At 42.5% G+C, this 21,436-nt stretch overlaps 1 protein-coding gene across 1 annotated transcript; it reads left to right on the forward strand.

Annotated features, from left to right (window-relative positions):
- The first annotated feature begins 643 nt into the window (after positions 1–643).
- BOD1 (biorientation of chromosomes in cell division 1) lies at positions 644–20,380 on the forward strand. The gene is made up of 4 exons (XM_069102354.1): positions 644–904; positions 10,660–10,784; positions 18,244–18,440; positions 19,951–20,380. Exons 1-3 carry the CDS (start codon positions 659–661, stop codon positions 18,437–18,439), a joined length of 567 nt encoding a protein of 188 aa, XP_068958455.1. The 5' UTR covers positions 644–658; the 3' UTR covers position 18,440; positions 19,951–20,380.
- The last annotated feature ends 1,056 nt before the right edge of the window (positions 20,381–21,436 follow it).

Consider the following 21,436-nt stretch of genomic DNA (forward strand, 5'->3'; position numbering starts at 1 on the left):
CTGGCTAAAGGTGCCTGAGCGGTTTGTCATTTCCTTCTCCAGTGGATTAAGGCACAGGTGAAGTGACTTGCCCAGGGTCACACGGCTAGTGTGCAGGCCAGATGAGACTTCCTGACTTCAGGCCCAGCGCTCTCTCCATGAAGCCACCTGGCTGCCTCTGGCTTTTATTATTAGATGGCCTCTAACCTTCCTTCTAGCTCTCGATTTACGAATCCGTGGTGCGGCGTCATTATTGCCTAACCTTGGACTAGCCTTCTGAAGCACAACTGAAGGAAAAATCTTAGAACTACAATTCCCTGTAAGACCACAAGAAGGCGCGATTTCTGCGTCCCTTCCCTAGTGCCGCCATTGCCTCATGGGAGTTGTAGTTTACTACGGCCAAGGCCTTTCCCGTACAAAGCCGAGCCCTCCCCACTCCAGGACTCCCAGTCCCAGAAAGCATAGCGGCCGCGGCGTGCTCAGCGTAAGACGTGCGCCACGTGGTTTACGTTCGTGCGGCAGCAGCGGCCGAAGCTCCGACGGGCTCCGGCGCCGCGTTTCACGCTGCCCCTGCTGCCTGGCCCAGGCCCGGGCCAGGCCGCGAGTGGCCGCCCCCTCAGGCCCCGGGCAAGAACTGCCGGCGAGGGCCCCTCCCCCCTCCCGGGCCAAGGGCGTGGCCATGGCGGACAGCGGCGGAGGGAGCGGCGGGGCTAGCGCGGGCGGCGGCGGGGGCGGTGCCGGCGGCTCTGGCCAGGCCTCGGCGGCCTCGGCCTCTGGCTCGGGGAGCGCCGGCCCCGGCGCCACCAACCCGGCGTCGCTGCCGCCCGGGGACTCGCAGCTCATCGCGCTCATAGTGGAGCAGCTCAAGAGCCGCGGCCTGTTCGACGGCTTCCGCAGGGACTGCCTCGCCGACGTGGACACCAAGGTAGCGGCGGCCCCGAGGCCCGAGAGAGGGGCGCTGGGCCCGGAGCCGAGAAGCCCGGCCTTGAGATCCCCGTGCCCTGTGCCATTCCCCCTCCCCGGGCCTCCCTCTGCTCGTCCGTAGAGTGGGGCGGCTAGTGCCCGCAGGACCTCCGGGGTCACTTTGTTGTCGGCCTGCAAGTGTCAGGCCTCCCTGCTCCCGGCGCGCCCCCGGGGCCTCCGCTGCCCGGCGCGCGCCCCCGCCGCCCGGCGCGCGCCCCCGGGGCCCTCCGCTGTCCACCCGGAGCCCCTGCGGGGATCTGCTCTTCTAAATCACGGCTTGTTTCCCTTGTGACCCTTTTTTTAACTTCGTGCGTGCCACACCACCGTCCCGAAGAGAAGGGCGGGCGGGCTTCAGCACGTTCCCGGAGGGCTCCGTGACCCAAGAAGCGGTAACTTGCGATAGAAAGTCTCTGAGCGGCCCTGCCGGCCTTAAGCCGCCGCTTCGGGCTCTAAGTCTGAGCAGGCCCGTGGAAGCCCCGGTCTGGGGGCGCGCTGGCACCCGCAGTGTTGGGCGCGCGGCCGTCTTCGGAGGAGGCCCGACTCGTCAGTTTCCATTTCAGTAACTAATTAACGGAGCGTTTATTAAGCACCTACTGTGTGTTTGGCAGGGAGAGGGTTTGTATCAGAACAAAACTTGATACAAAGTTTCTACGGACTGAGTCCGCTGGTGAGTCTACTGAAGTCGTCTTCACCGTGGGCACAGAAAAGTCACAGGGATGTGGGCACCCACAGCCGTGGCAGGGAGGCCCGTGTGGCCCTTGGACTTTAAAGGAAACAAGTGAACGGGTGTGCCCTGGGTACAGACAGCCTGTGTGAAATTGTGAGTGAATAGAGAACAGCAGACCGGCCGGTTTGGCCACTGAGTAGAGCCTGTGAAAAAAGAAGCGTGGGTAATAAGCTTGGAAAAACCAGGAGAGGGCTTTACGCGCCAAAGGAAGGCATTAGAGATAAGAAGGAGCTGCTGGGATCTGTTTAGTCAGAGAGTGAAACATGGCCACTTAGTGCTGTGAGAAGATCTGTTTAATAGGCCTCTGTGTGGAAGGTAAACTAGAGAGAGGGAGTGAGAGCCCCCACTAGGATTGGGGCTCTGTAAATAGAGGTAAGGCGGTAGATGTGATCTGGAGGTGACATAAAATGGTCAAGACTTGGCCTCGGATTGGAGAATAAGGGGAGAGGGAGGAGTTTAGAGTGACTGAGATTTTCTTTTGTGTGTGTGTGTGTGTGCTTTTTTTTTGGAGGGGGACAGCAGGGCAGTTGGGGTCAAGTGACTTGCCCAAGGTCACACACCTAGTAAGTGTTAAGTGTCTGAGGCCAGATTTGAACTCAGGTCCTCCTGACTCCAGGGCCGGTGCTCTATTCACTGCGCCACCTTGCTGCCCAGAGTGACTGAGATTTCAAACCCGGGTACCCTCATAAGAAATAAAGAAAGAAGCTCAGAAGAGGTGAGGTTTTGGCAGAGTTCTGTTTCGGACAAGTTGAATTTAATATGACTATAAAACATCTGACTGGGGATGCCCTATAGTTTGTGATACAGAACTGAAGCTCAAGGGAAAGATTGAGGCTGGGTATCTAAATCTGGGGAGTCATCAACCTTTCTGTGGCCTTTAATACTGTTGGTGACCCTCCTAATGTTCTCTTCAGATTTTTGAGACAGTGCTCTCTCCCGGTTCGCTTGTCTGAATGTTCCTTTGTCTCCTTTGACTGGGTCTTCATCAAAGCTATACCTACCAACTCCTAAGGCTCTGTCCTGAGCCCTTCTCTCCATCTATACTATTTAACTTGGTGATCTCAATCAGTTCCTGAAATTTCAGTTAACTCTATGTGGATGGCTCTCAGATTTTCTTGTCTAGCTCTTCTCCATGACCTCCATTCTTGCATTACTGCTTATTGGACTTCTCAAACCAAGGGTTGTACAGACATCTTGAACACTCAGCTCCTCCAAATCTGAACTCATTACTTTTCCTTCCAAACTTCCCCTTCTTCTTAACTACTACTGTCAGGGGTGCTACCATCTTCCTAGTCAACCCAGGCTTGCAACCCAGCTGTCATCCTTAACTCCTCACTCACAGTTACACACACAGACATACACACTCACTCTCTCTCCCTTCCTCCCACTCTTCCTCTTCCTCCCTCCCTCCCCCTCTTTCTCTCCCTCCCTCTCTCCAATTAGTTGTCAAGTCCTGTCATTTCTACTTTTGTAATAGCTATATTATGCCTCCCTTCTCTCTTCTGTCAACTGTCACCTCCTTCCTGTTCTTCAAACAAAACACTTTATCTCCCAACTCTTAGTGTTTTCAGTGGCTATCCTTCATTCCTGGAACTCTTTCCATCTTCATTTCCACCTCCTATCTTCCCTGGCTTGCTTCAAAAGGCAGTTCCCAGTTCTCCTTAGTCTTCTGAGATTATCCCAATCTATCTCGCATATCAGCTTGTTTGTAGATAGTTGTTTGCATGTGGTCTCACCCATTAGACTGAGTTCCTTGAGAGTAAGAGCTGTTTTTTGCCTTTCTTGGTGTCGCCTGTGTTTCAAATAGTGCCTGACACATAATAGGCTCTTAATAAATGTTTGTTGACTGACTGACCTCCATTTTGAGGAAGAGCCTGTCATCCATTCCTCATTTTCCGGTTTTCACCACCATGACTTAGCTACCTCCTCCCTTTGTCCCTGCAGACCTGTCCTCATTGGTGGGTTGTTTTTTTTTCCTGGAACCTCCATTTTGGGCCCAAACCAGATATCTCTCATTGTCCAAGCTGTTGTGTCCCACCCCCTGCTTTTCTGCTTCCCTTTTATGTGTTGTCTCCTTCTCTCACCTCCATAAGAATGTTAGTTCCTTGAACTGTCAGTCTTTTTATTTGTATTTGTATCCTCAGCACCTGGTAAGCACTTAACAAATGTTTTGTTGACTGATTGCAAAAACAAAACAAAACTGAAAAGGAATGGCCAGGCAGGTAGGAAGAGAAGTAGGAGAGAGCTTTATTTAGGGACAGTGATGGTCAGCATTGTCACCTGTTGCATAGAAGTCTAGGACAGAAAAAAGGTTTGGGCAATTAAGGCATCAATTGATATCTTGAAGAAAGCAGGTTTAGTTATGAGATCAGAAGCTAGATTGCTTAAGGGCTATTGAGTAGGAGTTGAGAAAGTTAAGGTAATGAATGAAAAGAAGTTTTTTCTAGGAGTATGGCTGGGAAAGGGCAGAGTTTGAAGGTGGGCAAAGAGGGGATGGGAGTTTAAGACACAAGTAGGGAGGTTGGCATTGAGAAAGAGAAAACTCTTCCCATCCTTCAAATCTGGAACAAAAGAGGGAAAGAGTGGGGAAGTGATGTTAAGGTGATTTAAAGTGTGTAGTTGAGGGGGAAGTAGGAACTTTGACAGATTGCCTCAGTGAGGCAAAGTCTTCTCTTGAGAATGAGGGGATGATATAAGTCCTTTGAAGAGAAAAGAGAAGGTTTGGAACAAGCAGAATAGAAAGTCTTCAGGGAAAAGTAAAAGGATTGTTATGAAACAGTGAGGACAAAGTTGAGATTAAATTGTCATCACTGTTAGTTGAATATTGACAAACTGAATACTTAACAGCTGAAAAGTGCATGGTGAGAGTTTCTGAATAGAAGTTAGTGAATAGGAAAATAGAGCAAGGGATTTAAGAGTAGAGAACAATGTAAATTTGAACTGGTTAAAACTATAGGATTAACTAACTCATCACTGTCCTCTGCTGGAGCCTCTCTTGCTTCCTGATCCCTGTTACCCCCAACCCTGGATAGTCCCACCATCTGCCTCCTTCACTGCTCAATGGAGCTGAGGAGAAAATCATGAAACCATGCTAATTGGCTCCACTAAAAGTTGTGATAAATAATCTCAGCTCAACCCTCCCTGTAGAAGGCAAGACTTTCATTTCACCTCTCTAATCATTTGGCTAGCCCACCCACTAAAACAGCTTTTCTGAATCTGTGATTTGCCTCTTTCCTTTTCTCTCATGCCACTCAGACATCTTCCCAACTATCTTCCTTACACCTGTCTCTGATAAAGATAGTGCCCTTTTCCTTGCCAGGATAAACCCTTATGTGCTCACCATTGATGTCTCATCTCCTATCTCCTCCAGCATATTACTATCATTCCCATTTTCCCTCTTAAATATAACATATAAATATAATAATCTTAATAATAATAATGATCACCATAATAGGTATTATACTATGTGCCAGGTGCTGTGCTAAGTGCTTTGCAAATCTTACCTCATTTGATCCTCACAACAAGCCTGGGAGGTAGGTGCTATTGTTATTTTTTTACTGTTGAAGAAACTGAGACTACTAAAAGTTAAGTGACTGACCCAAGGTCACACAGCTAGTAATATTGTCAGGCTGGATCTGCACTCCTGACTCCAGACTCTGACTATTCCCTGAGCCTCCTATTTACTGGTTCCTTTCCTGCTGCCTACAAATATGCCCATATTTCCCTCATCCTTAAAAAAAAAAAAAAGAAAAGAAACTCTGTCTTCATTTCCTGATAGCTGTATTCCTCTATTTCTACTTCCTTTCTCTGTTAAACTGCATGGGAAAGCAATCTGACACTCAGGTCTACAATTTCCTCACCCTTCACTCTGCATTCTTTTTGGACTCTTCGTTTAAGTGAAGCTGCCTTCTCTAAAGTTATTGATGATCTTTTTTTTTTCCACTTGATAGTATTTTATTTTTTTCCAATTACACACAAAAATAGTTTTCAGCATTCACTTTTATAAGATTTTGAGTTCTAAAGTTTTCTTCCTTCCCAAGACAGCAAGCAATCTGATGATACAGGTTATACGTGTAACAAAATGATCTCTTTAATTTCAAAATCTGATGACTTTCTCAATCCTCATCTTACTATTATTATTATTATTCTATAGCATTTAACACAATCATCACTTCCTCTATATTTTCTCCTCCTACAACTAACTCATGACCACTTTTTCTCCATCTCCTTCGGAAGAATGTCATCCATGCCGTGGGTATTCCCTAGAACCCTGACCTAAGCCTTCTTTTGTTCTTAGATATTGGAGATTCTCAGCCTTTTTTGTGTCATCATCCCCTTTGGCAGTGTGGTAAAGCCGATGGACCCTCTCTCAGAATACTCATTTTAAGGGCCTAAAATATGTAAGATTATAAAGGATTATGTTCAAATACAGTTATAAAAATACTTTAAAAAACAAATTCACAGACTTCTTGGACCTCAAGTTAAGAACCAATGATCTGTACTGTCTCGCCTGATCTTATTGATTCCCTTGGGTTCGGTGATCCTTCCTACACCAATGTTTTTCTAGGTCTGTATATCCGTTTGTAGTATCTTTCCTGAACTGTAGTCCAGAAGCATCAGTGGCCTTTTGGATATCTTTAGCAGGATGTCTCCTAGGCATCCCAAGCATTACATGTTTGAAATGACTCATCTCTACCCTTCTCCAACTTTCCCCTTTTTCTAACTTTGCTAAAACTGTGGGGTGTGTCACCATCCTCGCAGTCACCTGGCTGTCATTCTCACCTCCTATCTGTCCCTTGACCCAGACATCCAGTCTCCTGTCAGATCTTGTCCTTTATACCATCTCTTGTGTGTGGCCCCTTCTCTTCTTCACAGACACCATCTTACTGTATAGTTAGTTCACCATCACCTCTTGCCTGGACTGCTGCAGTATTTTTCTAATTGGTCTCCCTCAATCTCCCCCCACTCCATTCCATTCTCTACTCACCAGATTTCCCTAAAGTATAGGTCTGACCAAATCACTCTTTTAGTCTCTACACTCCAGTGGATCCCCATTACCTCTAGGTTACAATATAAAATCCTCCGTTGACATTCAAAGCCCTTCACAACCCGTCACCGTGCAACTTTTTCTGCCTTATGCTTGACTCCCTTTCATCAACTCCACAGTCCAGCTACACTAGCCCACTTTGTGGTCCTCAAATATGACCTTCTCTGTCCAGAGTCAAGACAGACTCTGGTTTTTTGCACTTCCTGTTCCCTGTGCCAAGAATGCTCTTGCCTCCACCTCTTAGTTTTCTTGTCTTCCCTAAAGACTCTGCCCGAATCCTGCCTTCTCCAAGAGGCCTTTCCTGCTCCCTCCTTTTCCCACCTCCGCCCCATCGTGTCTACCCGCACATAGTGTTCACAAGTCGTGTCATTAAAATGCGAGCTTTTGAGGGCCTTTGTTTTGCCTTTACTTTGTACCCCTGGTGCTCAGCATAGTTTTCTTTTATGTAATAACTGCTTAATAAATGCTTGTTGACTGATGAAGTCAAAATTACAAAGGGAGGAAATCTAGTCCAAAGCAGGGATTGTGGCCGGGAAAGGCAGGGTGCAGTGAAGCGAATGAAAGTTGTGATGAGGAAGAAGAGGGTTAGAGGTGGTGTGAGGCACAGGGAGAGATGGAGAGATGAATTATAATGAGGTCAAAGGTGTTTCAAAGCTGCGGATTGCAGAACACATGATGACGGGGTAGGGAAAAGGGTGTGACTCTAGCTGCATGGTTGGCGTGGAGTGAAAATGCCCGTCATGGGCATAGATAGAGGAAGCTGATGATCTGTGAGACCAGGGTGTCTGAAGGGATGTCAGTGTGAATATTGCAAACCCCAAATAGTAGGGCAGGAACTGAGATGGAGGGAAATATCGTGATCCAGGTATTAAACTCTGAGAAAGGAAGGAGAATGATCAGCTACAAGAATCCGGTTAGAGTGATACATCTGAAAGCTGGGACATGTTGCAGAGTAAAGATGATAGGAGAATCAGGAAGTGATTAGTGCCTCCTTCTAACCCTTGTGTCACAGAGCATTAGTGCAGAAGATCCTTCCACTACTAAAGAGGGTGGTCATGAGTGTAACTTCCAGGGGAAAACAGATGACTTCAAGGATCAACAAGAAGCAGAAATCCAAAATGAGGTGCAGCTCATTTAAGAATAGAATAGGCTTCCCTTGGACAGAGTAGAAGGGGAGAATGGAGAGGGTGAAATGCCCATGGATATATATCATGAAGACACTGAGAATGGTAGATGGGGAGGGGAATGAGATGCTCTGCTCTAGGCAGCCTGTGACTGACTGGCTGGGATTCTGAATGGAACCAAAAGATAGTAGATTGCTACTTCTCAGTAGCAATGGTTGTGTTGATGCAATTTGGTTTATCATTCCCTCGGTGAGAGGTAGAGGGAGGGAGCCAGTGTGCACTGGGGAGCAGTGTAGTAGAAATAAATTGTGTGCCTTTGGTCCTGCCTGGAGATCAGGGGATCTGATGGTCAAAGGAAGAGATCAGAAGGTAAACAAATAAGTAAGAACTGTGATTTTATTATCCTGGTTACTCTCTCCCTGAGTGTATGTAGCAATCCTGCTCTAGTGGACAGTCTTCATAGTTCATAGACTTAAAGCTAGGTAGAAATTTAATTAAAAGTTATCTTACATCTGAGGCCCAGAGAGTTTTACCTGCCCAGGATCACACAGGTAGAGGTGACAGAGGCAAGATTCAATTCCAGGTATTCTGACCGTCAGGCCAGAAAATTAATCTTCAGCAGATGAACTTCTCCAGACTTAGGCTGGTTCTTGAACAGCAGTTTGTTGTTAGTTCATACTTAAAATTTTCCCATCTTGCTCGTAGTAAATGTTCATTAAATAGAATAAGAACTTCTAGAGCTTAGATTTTGCTGTTAAAATCTCCAGTAATCTAGGGCCACATCCCCACCAGGACAAGGCGTTGGAAGGAGAGTTCAATGAAAGTTGTCTTTATATATGAGAAACATTATTGTTTTGAGGGGTTGTGACAAGGAAGTAAGAGTTGATTACATCTTTTTCAGTAAAATAGAGTTCCATTTCAGTAGGCCCTCTTAGCATATGATGCATCTGTACTAATTCCTGCATACTTTTTCTTTCTACCCTGTGATCAGGATTGTTCTAGTTAGAGACAGGTATTTTTCCTGAGACCTTACACACTTCTATAAAGCTGCCTATTCCTGTGATTGAAGTTAGTCTTATTAGAGTCCATGTTCCAAAACTGTTGTCCAAGGGAGAAATTATCTCTAATGTTTTTGCAGTTTACAACCCATCCTAAATTTTCTTCAACTGGTAAATACAACAAGAGTTAAACATAAAGCAAATACATAGTATACTGGCAGAATTTACTCAGAATTTTTAAAATAAATATTATCCCCAAAAATGCACAGAAGAGAACAGAACAACGATTATTGGAAAACACAGACAAGCAGAATAGCTTTGAAAATAAGATGCTGAATTTGTTGTACACTTAGAGGGAGAAGAAAACTGTGTCATCCTGATGGTGGCTTCATGGATAATCACCTTTTTTCTCTTCTGCTTTGGATTATGGAAAATTCCAAATAAAAATTCTTAATAGAATTTAGTGACTGTACTTTTACACAGTATTTACATTTAATTCCTCTATAGGCAGGTTGTCGGGTTTTGTTTTGTTTTTCCAAATAATATGTTTGCCCTCCCCATAGATTCATAGAATATTAGAGTGGGGAAGGAATCCTCTAGACCAGCCTCTTCACATGACAAATCAGAAATATGAAACCACTGGAGGCTAGATTTATCACCTGATTACAAACGTCAGCTTTATATATTGAACTATCGTATTTGCAGAGTTGGATTTTTTTTTTGAAGCAATTGGAGTTAAGTAACTTGCTCAAGGTTACACGGCCAGGTGTTTCTCGATGTGTCTGAGCCCGGGATTCGATCCTCAGGTCATGCTCTTACTCGCTGTGCTACCTGGCTGCCCCAGAGTTGGATTGTTTTGAACAATCTGTGCTGCATGCTTATTTTAAAGGTGCAGGTAAAATTTAGGGTTTTCCTGGCTCCCGCTTGGGAAGTGATCTTGCATCAGCAAGAAGCACCTAGCTTCTCAAATTTCTTGAGCTATTTTAAGCAATACAGGAACCTAATTGTATTTGATTATGGAATCAAAAAATGTGAAACCCTGCTTACCTTATTCCCTTTACCTGTCATTACATGAAGGAAAAGGAAATCCTCTTCAAAAAGGTTTCACCTTTGAATAATGGACCCCTTTGGCAATCTAGTGAAGTCTTTGGATCCCTTCTCCAAATAATGTTTTAAATGCATAAAATAGATAAGATTACCAAAAAAACTCATATCAAAATACTAATAAAAATATTTAAAACAAAACAAGGTCAAAAATCCTAGGTTAAGAATACTTACTTAAAACCTTTCCCTTAGTGGGAGGATTGCCATAAGGTCCTTGCAGTTGCTGCCTGGGCTCTTTGGGAATCCACAGAGATAGGAAGAGTATCTATCGTCCCAGGCCAAGTATGGAAGTTTGAGGCCAGTTCTTTCTGTGTGTGGTTAGATGCCTTCACTGGTACAGATAATAGGACTTGAATACTATAAATGTTATCTGCTGTGTAATAGGCTACTTTTATATTCTGATTTTTCATATTTGCTGGTCTTATATAAATTTCATTCAAGAAATTCTTCAATTAGGTATCTAAACATTCATCTTGAAAAGAAAGTGAATCTTGTTGGCTACCTTTGGCTGTCCCACCACAGCTACACAATGTCTGGCTGGGCACCATGACTTCAAGTTGTCTGCGTTTTTAAGTAAAATGTTCATTTTGCATGGGCACATAGAGGTACCTTTTGACCTAGGGATATAATCTAGAGGTGGAAAATATTCTGCAGGAATCGATCCTGTTAGAAATTTTGGAAAGTGACTTTTCTGACTTTTTCCCCTCCCTCTTTCAGCCAGCTTACCAAAATCTAAGACAGAAAGTAGACAACTTTGTGTCAACTCATCTGGACAAGCAGGAATGGAACCCAGCAATGAACAAAAACCAGTTGAGAAATGGGCTGAGGCAGAGTGTGGTTCAGTAAGTAAACAGAACTGAGTAACTAGACAGCAGCCGTGAATATACGTGTCTAGTCGCCACTTACTTAGTCAAGATTTATGTTATGGAAGAAGTAACCGAATTACTAGAACAGGGGCTGACCGAAGCAAAAGCTGTCAGTCTTTGATAACTCTAATGCTTTTTAGTGTAGGAAAACATTTTTGTATGTATATTTGTTTCTTGGTTAAGAAATAGTAACTTCTTTCGTTGTGTTCAACTAAAATTATTTGATGGTTTAAATTGAAGTCTCTTTAGTTTATTATTGCCGTTATTAGTTTGGGTATAATGTTCTTAGAATATGTTAGATATTAGATAATTAGATAATGTTCTTAGAACATAATTCACGCTTATCCACATAGTAGTGAAATTGCAGTTTTCAGAAAAGTTCAGGGTCTTATGATTCGCGAAGTTCTTAGCATTGCTGTGAACTTGATGAATTTGTTAATGACCGTTCCTGCATGAAGTTGGTTGTTTTTTTTCTGTGTGGAAGGTTAGCCTCAAAATATTACGCTGGCCAAACTCTGTTGTTGCCAGGGACTGAAAGATAACTTTTTTGTCCAGAAATGAAGTACAAGGTTTTTGTTATTATTGTTATCACAAAAATGAGAATCTTTTTCTATTATAGAAAAGCCAGCACTCTTCAGCTTGATGCAGGTTTCTTAAGCTTTTGACAATAAAAGCTAAAATTCCAGGGAAAGTCTGTAATAGCTTTTTTTGACTGATAGATAAGAAAGACTAATAATGTTGAATGGTATAAGATACTTTATCTATTTGAAATCATAATAATGTACCTTCCTTGCTTTTTTTTCTAGGAAATAGATGTTAAAAGGAGGGAGGGGGGATAGAGATTAGACGTCAGATTAGTGTTTGCACTAGTTGCCATTGGATTACTACCTTTTTAACCAGTATGTTGTGAGGGTTAGGGTTTTTTGTAACATGGGGAAAAAATACTTTTGAGAGTTTGAAGGAAAAGTCCTAAAGTAATTCAAGGTGGTGTTCTTATTATTGTTACTATGACAATTTTTGTAAAGACAGTAAATACCTTGCCCATTATCTATAACCCTGGAAGAATTTCTATTATTGACCTGTACATGTTGATGTTCATCCAACACACTAACCTCTCAGTTCCTCCGATTTGTTCAGCTCAGCTGTCCCTTACTCTGCTGCACCAGCCTCACACAAGAACAGCAACACCCATCTCTCTCGTTCATAAGTGTTAGCACCTTTGTGACAAAGAATGGAAGTCTCCCTAGCCTTCCATTCCATTTCTTATGTCCCCCTTCTTTTAAGCCTGTTATTCACCCTCAAAGTCATGTCCATTTCTTCTGTACTTCAGTGCTCTCCCAGTCAGTCACCCTCACTGAACTGACTTTCCTCTCCTGCCAGGTTTGACTTTAGAGTTCACCAGTTCACCATTACCTTGTCTTGTGCTCTCATATCTACTGTGCCCTTGTCCCTCCTGCCTTGGCAAACCCTTAGCTTGGATTACTACTACAGTCTGCTCCTATTCGGGTGCTTCTTAATGTGTAAGGAAACCCCCTCCACCATACTTGACTTGGTTTCTCTACACATTTATTACCTAATGTTTTTTACCTCAATTGTGCCCTCACTGCAGCAAGGCAACCATATTTCTCCTTCCTATCACCCATAGCAACTGTTCTGAACCTTCTCTTGCTCCTCACACTTCCCCATACCACTACCCTCTCAGGAAAAGACCTTGCCTCATATTTTGATGAGAAAATAAAAATTATTCACCATGATTTCCCTTTTTTCCCCTACTAACATCTCCCAGATAATTGATATTACTCCCATTCTCTCTTCTTTAAATTTAGTCTTTGATGAAGAGATTGTCCTTCTTACCAGTGCTTACCAGGCCCTTTACTTGTATTCTTGAACCCTTCCTCTCATGACTCCAGCAAACTGCCCTCTTCCCCCCCGCCCCCAATCAAATCTTCTCCTATCTCCTGGTTCATCCCTTGCTACCCGCTGACATGCCCGTGTCTCGCCAATTTTAAAACAAAAATCCTCCCAGAAAAACCTATTTGACCTGATTCCATCATTCAGTATCTCTCCTTCTTTTCTTAGCCAAACTCATGGGGGAAAACTGTCAGCAGTAGTTACCTTTTTCCTCTCTTTAACCCTTTGAAAATCTGGCTTTCAACCTCTCCAAATTATCAGGGACTTCTCATTGCTTAATGAGAGCATTTAAAATCCGATGGCCTGTTCTTAGTTTTCAAGCTTCTTAAGCTTCCGGTGATATTTGACATTGGCCATCTTTTCTTTTTAGTCATTCTCCCTGGGTTTTCCTGACACCATTCAGTCTCTTTTGTTGGTATTCTCATCTGTCTCGTGCCTTCATCTTTCCCTGTTCTTTGTTCTCATTGTGACCTCCGTTCTCTCTGCTCCTCACTTCGTTTCTAGGCTGTCACCATTGCACTGGTTACCAACTCCTCCTTTCCAGTCTTTCTTTGGTGAACCAGTTCAGCCATAAACATCCCTTGACCCCTTATCCTGTCAGTGAACTTGTCTTACCAAGCACCAGCTTTGGATTACTTCTGCCATTCGCGGTTTTCATTCCTATTCACATGTAGCTGAACAAAACTAGAGGAAATCCTGAAACTTCTAAGTCAATTCACTACAAAAATCTCAAGTGGACCCTCACTTTAGCAAGGCAGTCCTTTTATGCCGCCTAATTGACTGTCTCACTCACCACAGCATATTTTCCAAACCTATTTTAATCTTTCCTCAAATCTCTTGGCTACTTAAACTACTTTGTAGTTTAGGTTCAACATTGGAACAAAATAAGATCCCCTCATATGTCATTCAGCAGTTAGCAAAAGAAGATTTATTTAGGCATAGCAGGAGAAGAATATCCAGCAGAGGCATTGAGAATTGACTTGATTCAGCTAAGTGAAGGTGTCTGAGATCCAGCATCTGAGAGCCCCACCAGCTCCTCCTGGCCACTCTGTATTCAGGCAGCGAAGATGTGATGTCAACAATCTGAATCCTTCAACTCCTGAGTGAACCACTTCTTGGGGTATGTCTTGGTACCTTTTAAGAAAACCCAAGCCTCACAACCCCCCGATGGTGGGAACGATTAGGTGCTGCTTAGTCCCTTTCAGAAAATGCCTTTTTCCTGCTGTCTCTTTCATCACCCCATCTCATGGGAAGATGTGACTCTGCTTGCCAAGGAAAACCCCTCTGCGTGCACAAGTGATCCCGTTCCATTCTCCAACAGGTTTCTTTCTTTCATCCATTTTGTTGAGTTGTTTCAGTCATGTCTGACTCTTTGTGACCCCACTTGGGGTTTTCTTGGCAAAGAAACTGGAATGATTTGCCATTTCCTTCTCCAGATGAACAGACTGAGGCAAACAGGGTTACATGACTTGCCCAGGGTCACACTTATTAGCTAGTAAGGGTCTAAGGCCAAATTTGAACTCAGGAAGATGAGACTTCCTGACAGCAGGCCTGGTGCTCTAGCCACTTCACCGCCTAGCCGACCTCTTTCATTCCTGCTATTTTACTGATCTTCAGTCTCTTCCTCTGCTGTGTCCCTGCTGCCTACAGATACACCCAAAACGCCCTTAAAAAACCCGCCCCCACTAGCTGTGGTTGTGTATCTTCTCCCTTTTGTGGTGAACTTCTTGAGAAGGTTTGTCTGCGATGAGTAAACAGTGCTACAGTGCGAAGCTTCCATTTCTGTCTTCCGGCTCTCTTCTCAGCTTCTGTAGTCTGGCGTTCACCTACCCGCTTTCCAAAGTTACCAGTGACACTGGTCGCTCCTGGTCCTCTTTCTGCCTCTCGGACTGCTCTTTCTCAGCCTACTAGGTCATGCCTGTTAACCGTGCCTCTAACCTTTCTCTTTATCTCCCTTTTTGCCTCTCTGCCTATTGAACAGAACAAGATAGACATCTTAAATTTTTTATGTCCAAATCTGAACTTAGTATCTTTTTCTCCACGATTCCCTCCTCTTTTTAACTTCCCTATTACTTCCAGGACAGTACTGTCTTCCAAGTCACACCAGCTTATAACCTAGCTGTCATTCTCCACTCTTCATTCCCCAGCCCCATAACCAGCCTGTTCCCAAGTTCTGTTGATGGTACTCTCAGAAATTCTCTCCGGTGTGCCTGCCTCTCTCCTTCCTCTGACCCAGCCACCATTCTGGCACAGCCTCATCACCTCACACCGGGACTGTGGCGAGTTGGCTTCACTGCCTCACTTCTCTCCTTCTAATCCATCTCTAACTCAGCTGTTCAGTTGGTTTTCCTGTAAATCTTCTGGCCTAAACCCCTTCCTAACCTGGCCCCTCCATATGCTGTTCCGCAGTCAGGTGATAACTATACTGCTTGTTGCTTCTTGCACAAGATACTCCATTTCCTCACAGGGCCTTTCCCTGGCTGGCTGAGGACTGTCCCTGGAACTTCCTCCCTCCTTATCTCGGATTCCTGATTTTCCTAGCTTTCTTCAAGTCTCAGCCAAAATTCTATCTTCTTCAAAGAAACCTTTCCCAGTCCCTTTTAATGCTAGTGCCTTCTCCCATAATTATCTCCAATTTATCCTGTATTTATCTTGTTTGTATATAGTTGTGTATATATGTTATGTTGTCTCCTGCATTAGACTATGAACTCCTTGAAAGAATGAGCTGGGGGTTTTTTGCCTTTCTCTGTAACTCTAATGCTTAGTTAGCATAGTGCATTGCACATAGTCGGTACATAATAAATGTTTTTTAACTTGATTCTCTATTCTCTTGGCTTCCATTTGTCAGTTATCTCTATGCAGATGACTCCCACATCTATATATCCAGCTCTTTTATTTCCCAACTTCCAGTCTTCCATCTCCAAATGCCTAGTGAACATTTTGAATTGGATATACCATAGACCTCTAAAATTCACTATGTCCAAAATAACTCATCTGAAAAAAACCAACCACGTCTACCAGATTTCAGTATTTCTGTTAAAGATGCCACCGTTCTTCCAGGTTACCAACCTCAGTCATCCTCAGCTCCTCATTCTCCTTCATCCTCTATGCCCTTTCAAAAGTTGCCAGATCTTACTATTTCTACCTCTTTGCTACCCCTTCTGTCTTCATACAGCCACCACCTTAGTATAGGCCGTATTGTAATGGCTGTGACAGCATGCAGCAGGAACCAGATTAAAATGTAATTGGGAAATATTTAACAAAACAAATAAAAATACAAGTTTTCTGAGTTGCTACGTGGTCAACAGGGAGTTTCTATTTGAGTTTGACACCCGCTGCTCTACTCAGTTGCCATAGTTATTTAGTACAAATTTGATCATATTTCCCTACTCAGCCAACTCCAGTGGCTCCCTACTGCCCTGCCCCCCTGTTCAAGTACAAACTCCTCTGTCATTTAAAGTGCTTCACAGCGCAGTTCCAGACTTATTTTTCAGCTTTATTAATATACATTATTCCCTTCTAAGTATTCTTCAGTCCAACCAAACTGGCCTTCTTGCTTTGTATTTTTTTCAAACTTGACAAAGAAAAGGAAGGGAAGAGAATGAGCATTTATACAGGATACGCTATGTGCTAGTCATTTACAAATATTACCTCATTTGATCCTTAGGGTCACTCCCGAGGTAGATGCTGTTATCCCCTTTTTTACAGTTGAGGGAATTGAGGCAGAGGTTGAGTGACTTGTCCAGGATAGCACCTAGTAAGTATCTGAGTCAGATTTGAATCCAAGTCTTCCTGACTCCAGTCACTGCCTAGGGGACAGACATTCATACTGTCCCTCTGTGTCCTTACACAGGCTGTCTTCATTTCCTGGAATGTGCTCCAGCCTCGGCCATCCTTCCAGGCTCAGCTCAAATCTCCACCTTTTCTGTGAGGCCTGTTCTGATTCTTGCCCCTCCCCAACCCCTAATTAATTGCTGATGCCTTTCCCCTAAGTTATCTTGTATATACTTATTTTGTTTTTGTTCATGCTCTTAATCTGTAAACATGTTGTTTTCCTTTTTGGGGACTCGATGGCAGGGACAGTTATTTTTTGTTTTTGTGTCCTTAGCACCTAACTTAGCGATTGGCACAGAGTATATTGATTGATGTAAAACTCCAGGGCTTTCTGTTGTTTTTTTGTTTTGTTGTCCCAGGTTGCATTAATATAGCCAGGACCATAATGTTTAGAATTGATCAGGAACCCTGGTTTGATTGTTTTCTCTTTCCTAGTAGAATTTACCTTAATGTAGCAAAGTGATATTGAATGTGATAACATGGTTTTAAACCTGCCTTAGGTATTTGGCTACCATAGGCATTTATTCATTGATGTGCAGATCTAATAATCAGTGTTTTAAATTATTAACAATTAGCTATATTATTAAACCAGCAAGATATTACAAAGAGAAAAAGTTCCATAATTATAAGCAATTAACTGCCAAATGACAGTTAACTGTTTAATCTTGTTTGGTTCAGTTCCCTGATAGGATTACACATATTATCCCAAAGTTCTATCAAAACTGTGACACAAGCTCACAAAGACTTTTTCTTTAAGAAGCAAGCCCCTTTTCATGTGGTTCATCATGGTTATTAGTCCATCATCTTAGTCTAAAATTAACAAAGCTAATCCAGAGAGATTCATTCCCATTTCCCCCTCTGACAGCCTTACTACCTACCTCTTTCCCCTCACTGCTCACAAAATGGAGGGACATTCTGAGTGTCTGTTTCTCTTTAAAGAACTAGTCTGTCTTCAGCTTAGAGTAAATGGTGTGAGATAAGCCTGGAGAGGGAGGTATGACTGGTTTGCAGAGAGGGCCTTGCATGCCCAGTTAAATTTGGGCTTTTACTTTGTAGACAGTTGAAATGCATTAAGCTATGGATATAAACAAATCTTTTCATGAGGAAATAAATATGGCTGAACTGTGTTGGGGTTCAAGGGGAAGGGATTGAAATGTAAGAAAACTAGATAAAGATAGATCATCTTTGAGTCTATTGCAATAGTTCTGATAGACAAAAGAAAAGTCTGTATTACAGTGGTAGTGATAGAAAGTGCTAGAGAGAAGTTATAGGTTTGAGAGATTTCAGAGGTAGATTGTGTAGTATTTGACAACTGACTATATGTAGGAGGTAAGGGAGAAAGATGCATCTCTATATAATAAGTACCCCAGTTTTGAGCTTTACAGACTGGATTAATTTTAGTCCTGTTGACACAAATGGGGAAGCCCTCAAATGTCATGAGTATACACAAAGAAGAGTTAAGTTAAGGAGTCTGGTTCAGGCTTTGGGGAGAGAATTTTAAAAGTAAGACATGTTAGATTGCATGTGACAAATGGACTGCTGCTTGAAGGAATTACTCAAAAGGACTTTAGTTCTCACCGTGTTGACATTCATCTGGGTGGACATAAGAACTCTCAAATTACTGTGGTTAGGGTGAAGGTGATGGTTCTTACAGGAACTGAGTAACAATATTTATTTGTGTTTACACAAGGTCAGGGATGCTGGAAGCTGGAGTGGACAGAATTATTTCACAGGTAGTGGATCCAAAACTAAACCACATCTTCAGACCACAGATAGAGCGAGCAATTCATGAGTTCCTGGCTGCACAGAAGAAAGAAGACACTATACCAGCTCCCCCTCCAGAGCCTGAAAATCAGGATCCACCTGCTCCTCAGGATTCCTCTTAAGGTATTATGTCACCGTGCTTAAACTTCCTGGTGTCCGTTTACTTTGCCTCTCACTGTCCTGTATGATGATTTATTTTGTATGCCACATTAGCCAGTCATTTGGGGTGACACTGAGATGGCCCCTAAACCATTAAGATAAATTATCACCCGTGAGTCACACAGGGTCCTTGAAGAGTATTTCCCTCAGGAGTCCATCAGTTTGTTTTTGCTGTGGGTGTTCTGTATAAAACTTCACTGTATCAGCGACTATTTGAGAGATTGTCTGTGACACCAGAGCCAAAAATTAAAACTATGAATAGTCTCTTCATTTTTAAAAACCATCTGAAATGATAAATGTGTACAACAAATCAAATTCCAAGAAAAGCTTTTTCTATCTGAATGAATCTCCCTCCTAGAAATGAGTTAGCCTTTTGTTTTATAATGTTAAATAACATTTAGCAAGCTCTTAAGTGGTGTCCTTGATGGAGTTCAGCCAATCTCCCTGTATCTACTGGAGGTATCTTCCATTGCTATCATATTTGAAGGTTGACCCTTCAGATATCAAACAAATTCTAAGAATTTGTATTTTCAGCACTTGAATAACTTTCTATCGAGTTCTGAACTAAATTGATGAGGCAGATTGTAGCAGATTGACTAGTGTTTGCAAGATGGATTTAATAGTAGTAGCTGCTGTTACAGCACTTGAGGGTTTGTGAACATTGCTTTTGATCCTTAAAATAGCCCTGTTTAAGATACATAATAGGGGCTTTTTTTTTTTTTTTAACAGATGACAAAATAAGACTGAGATCAAGTGACTTATCTCTAGTTTTACAGCCAGTAAGAACCAGAGGTAGATTTGTATTGTCATTCCTGGTTCTCAAATGCAGCACTCCACCTTAGCATGCTGCCTTTCTGATTTGATTTAAATTTATCAATCAACTGGAAAAAGATAAATACCTTTCAAAAGATATAGTGTTGGCATTTCAGGTGAAAGTTAACTTCATTTTTGCTGTACAAATAAAAAGTGTCATATCTATGTAGAGCAACCTATGTTCAAATTCTGTTTCTGCCACTTAACCCACCTGTATGATCTTTGGGAGGTGACCTGATCTTCCTGGGACTTCAGTTTCCTCATCTGTAAAATGAGAGAATTGAACTAGATGACGTCCAGTGTCTTTTCAGCTCTAGAGCATATGATCCCATTCCTATTATTAGGGTTTTCTATGTAAGATTTCCTTTTATATGAAATGAATCAGACAAAAACTGAGGTTAGTCATCATTTTATCTAGTACCACTGATGGTAGCGGAAGACCCAGGTATGTGAGAAGACAGTTTCTCTGTCACCATAATTTTAGTTTATGTGTTTAGTATATTCCTTAAGTTTGTGGAGTAATTAAAAAAAAATGGGACATCCTATTTTCCCGTTATTTTTCTGGCTTAACTATGAATTCTTTGGTTACCAAGAATTTTAAGTGATTATGACATTTTCCAAAAAGTGGTATTTGGATCTGATTGTACTTTTTTTTTTACAGCCTTTTTTTCTTATGCCTTTGATGACAGCTGCTAAAAATTCCATATAATTGACAGTGTGAATAAGCTTATTCAACTTGACAAGACTGCAGCCTCGTGATGAAGATCTTCAAAGATTGTAGAGCCTTCAGATTTCATTCCTTAGTGAGAGCAGTGTAGTAGCAGTTTGAAGGGGGGGAAATGCAGTTTGCCAGTAGAGAAACTGACATGGGACCTTTATAATCCTTAAGAAAGCTATTGAATTGATAGTGTAAGGATTGAATCCTTACAGGCACTCAGGAAGTTGCTTAGAACTTCTGCCTTTTGCGTAAGTTTTGGGGAAAGGGGTGGGTGGTACATCTTGTAGGGGTTTTGTTACTTTGACATGGGAGGGATTTGAATTGACTTATTAAATGTTCTTTTCACTTTTCTAATAAAAATTTTTAAACATGCCTGGTTCTAAGTCCTAAACATAAGCCATATTAAGCTTTACATTCTCTCGTCTAATGTTTCCTTCCACCTCTAAAAGTCATTCTTAAGTGTTTTTATTGCTGAGTTTTATGATAGGAAAATTCAGTTCTAGGATCTGGGTTTGAGTCCCAAGTTATAACCTTGACCAAGCCACCTCTGGACCTCAGTTTCCTCATCTTACAAAATGAGGGGCTTGAACAGGATTGTCTTCAAGATGTCTTTTAACCCTGCTTCCTAATTTGACCATTAACCTAGCTTTCTGCCGCTTAAAGAAAAAAAGTCAGATTTTTTTTCTGTCAGTTTAATAATGTGTAAATATAAGAGCTTGGTATTTTAAACTCTTATTTTAACTGTTGTTGAAGTACAACTCCTTGCTCTGGGTTCTTTGCACTAAAGAAATTAAAGGCTTGACTGTTCTTCCCACCTATACCCTTTTAACATAAAAATAATACATAAGCATTTATTCTTCTGGAAGATAAGAAAGTCTTTGCCCCAGTAGAGCCTACTATTTAGTAATGGGGTAAAATGATGTGACTTAAGTAGATAATGTTGAACCTGGAATCAGGAAGACCCAAGTTCTACTACTACTGTAAATGCTAACTCTGAACCTGAGCAAGCCACTGAAGCAAATAGCCCTCCAAGTATCATATCCGTGTTACCTATTGTATTAGTATAATAACAGTATCACAATGAACAGTATTTCATGACCTGTTCAGTAAGTCCAGCAGCCCTGGTGTAGATAAGGGGAGATTGTGTGTGAAGACTACACAATTCAAAAGATTTTTGTATACTATTAAAAAGACTGTTTTTGCAGGAAGCTTCAGTGTTTGCTAGTAACTGAGCAGATGAAACTGTCTAGGGCCAGGCTTCATGTAAGGAGGACCTAGTTTGCCTGCCTGCTCTTCTGTCCTTAGAGTGCAACTCAGACCAGATCCATAAATGGCCTATCTGAGACATTTCAAGAAGGAAGAATATGTGTGTACTTGATTAGAATCAGCAAGTGCCATTTCATGGGGGGGACCAACATTTCAGAAAGTT

This window comes from Petaurus breviceps, unplaced genomic scaffold (assembly GCF_028583685.1).
Source record: "Petaurus breviceps papuanus isolate PSGF00001 unplaced genomic scaffold, PetGlider_PUasm1.0 551, whole genome shotgun sequence".
NCBI classification, from domain to species: domain Eukaryota; kingdom Metazoa; phylum Chordata; class Mammalia; order Diprotodontia; family Petauridae; genus Petaurus; species Petaurus breviceps.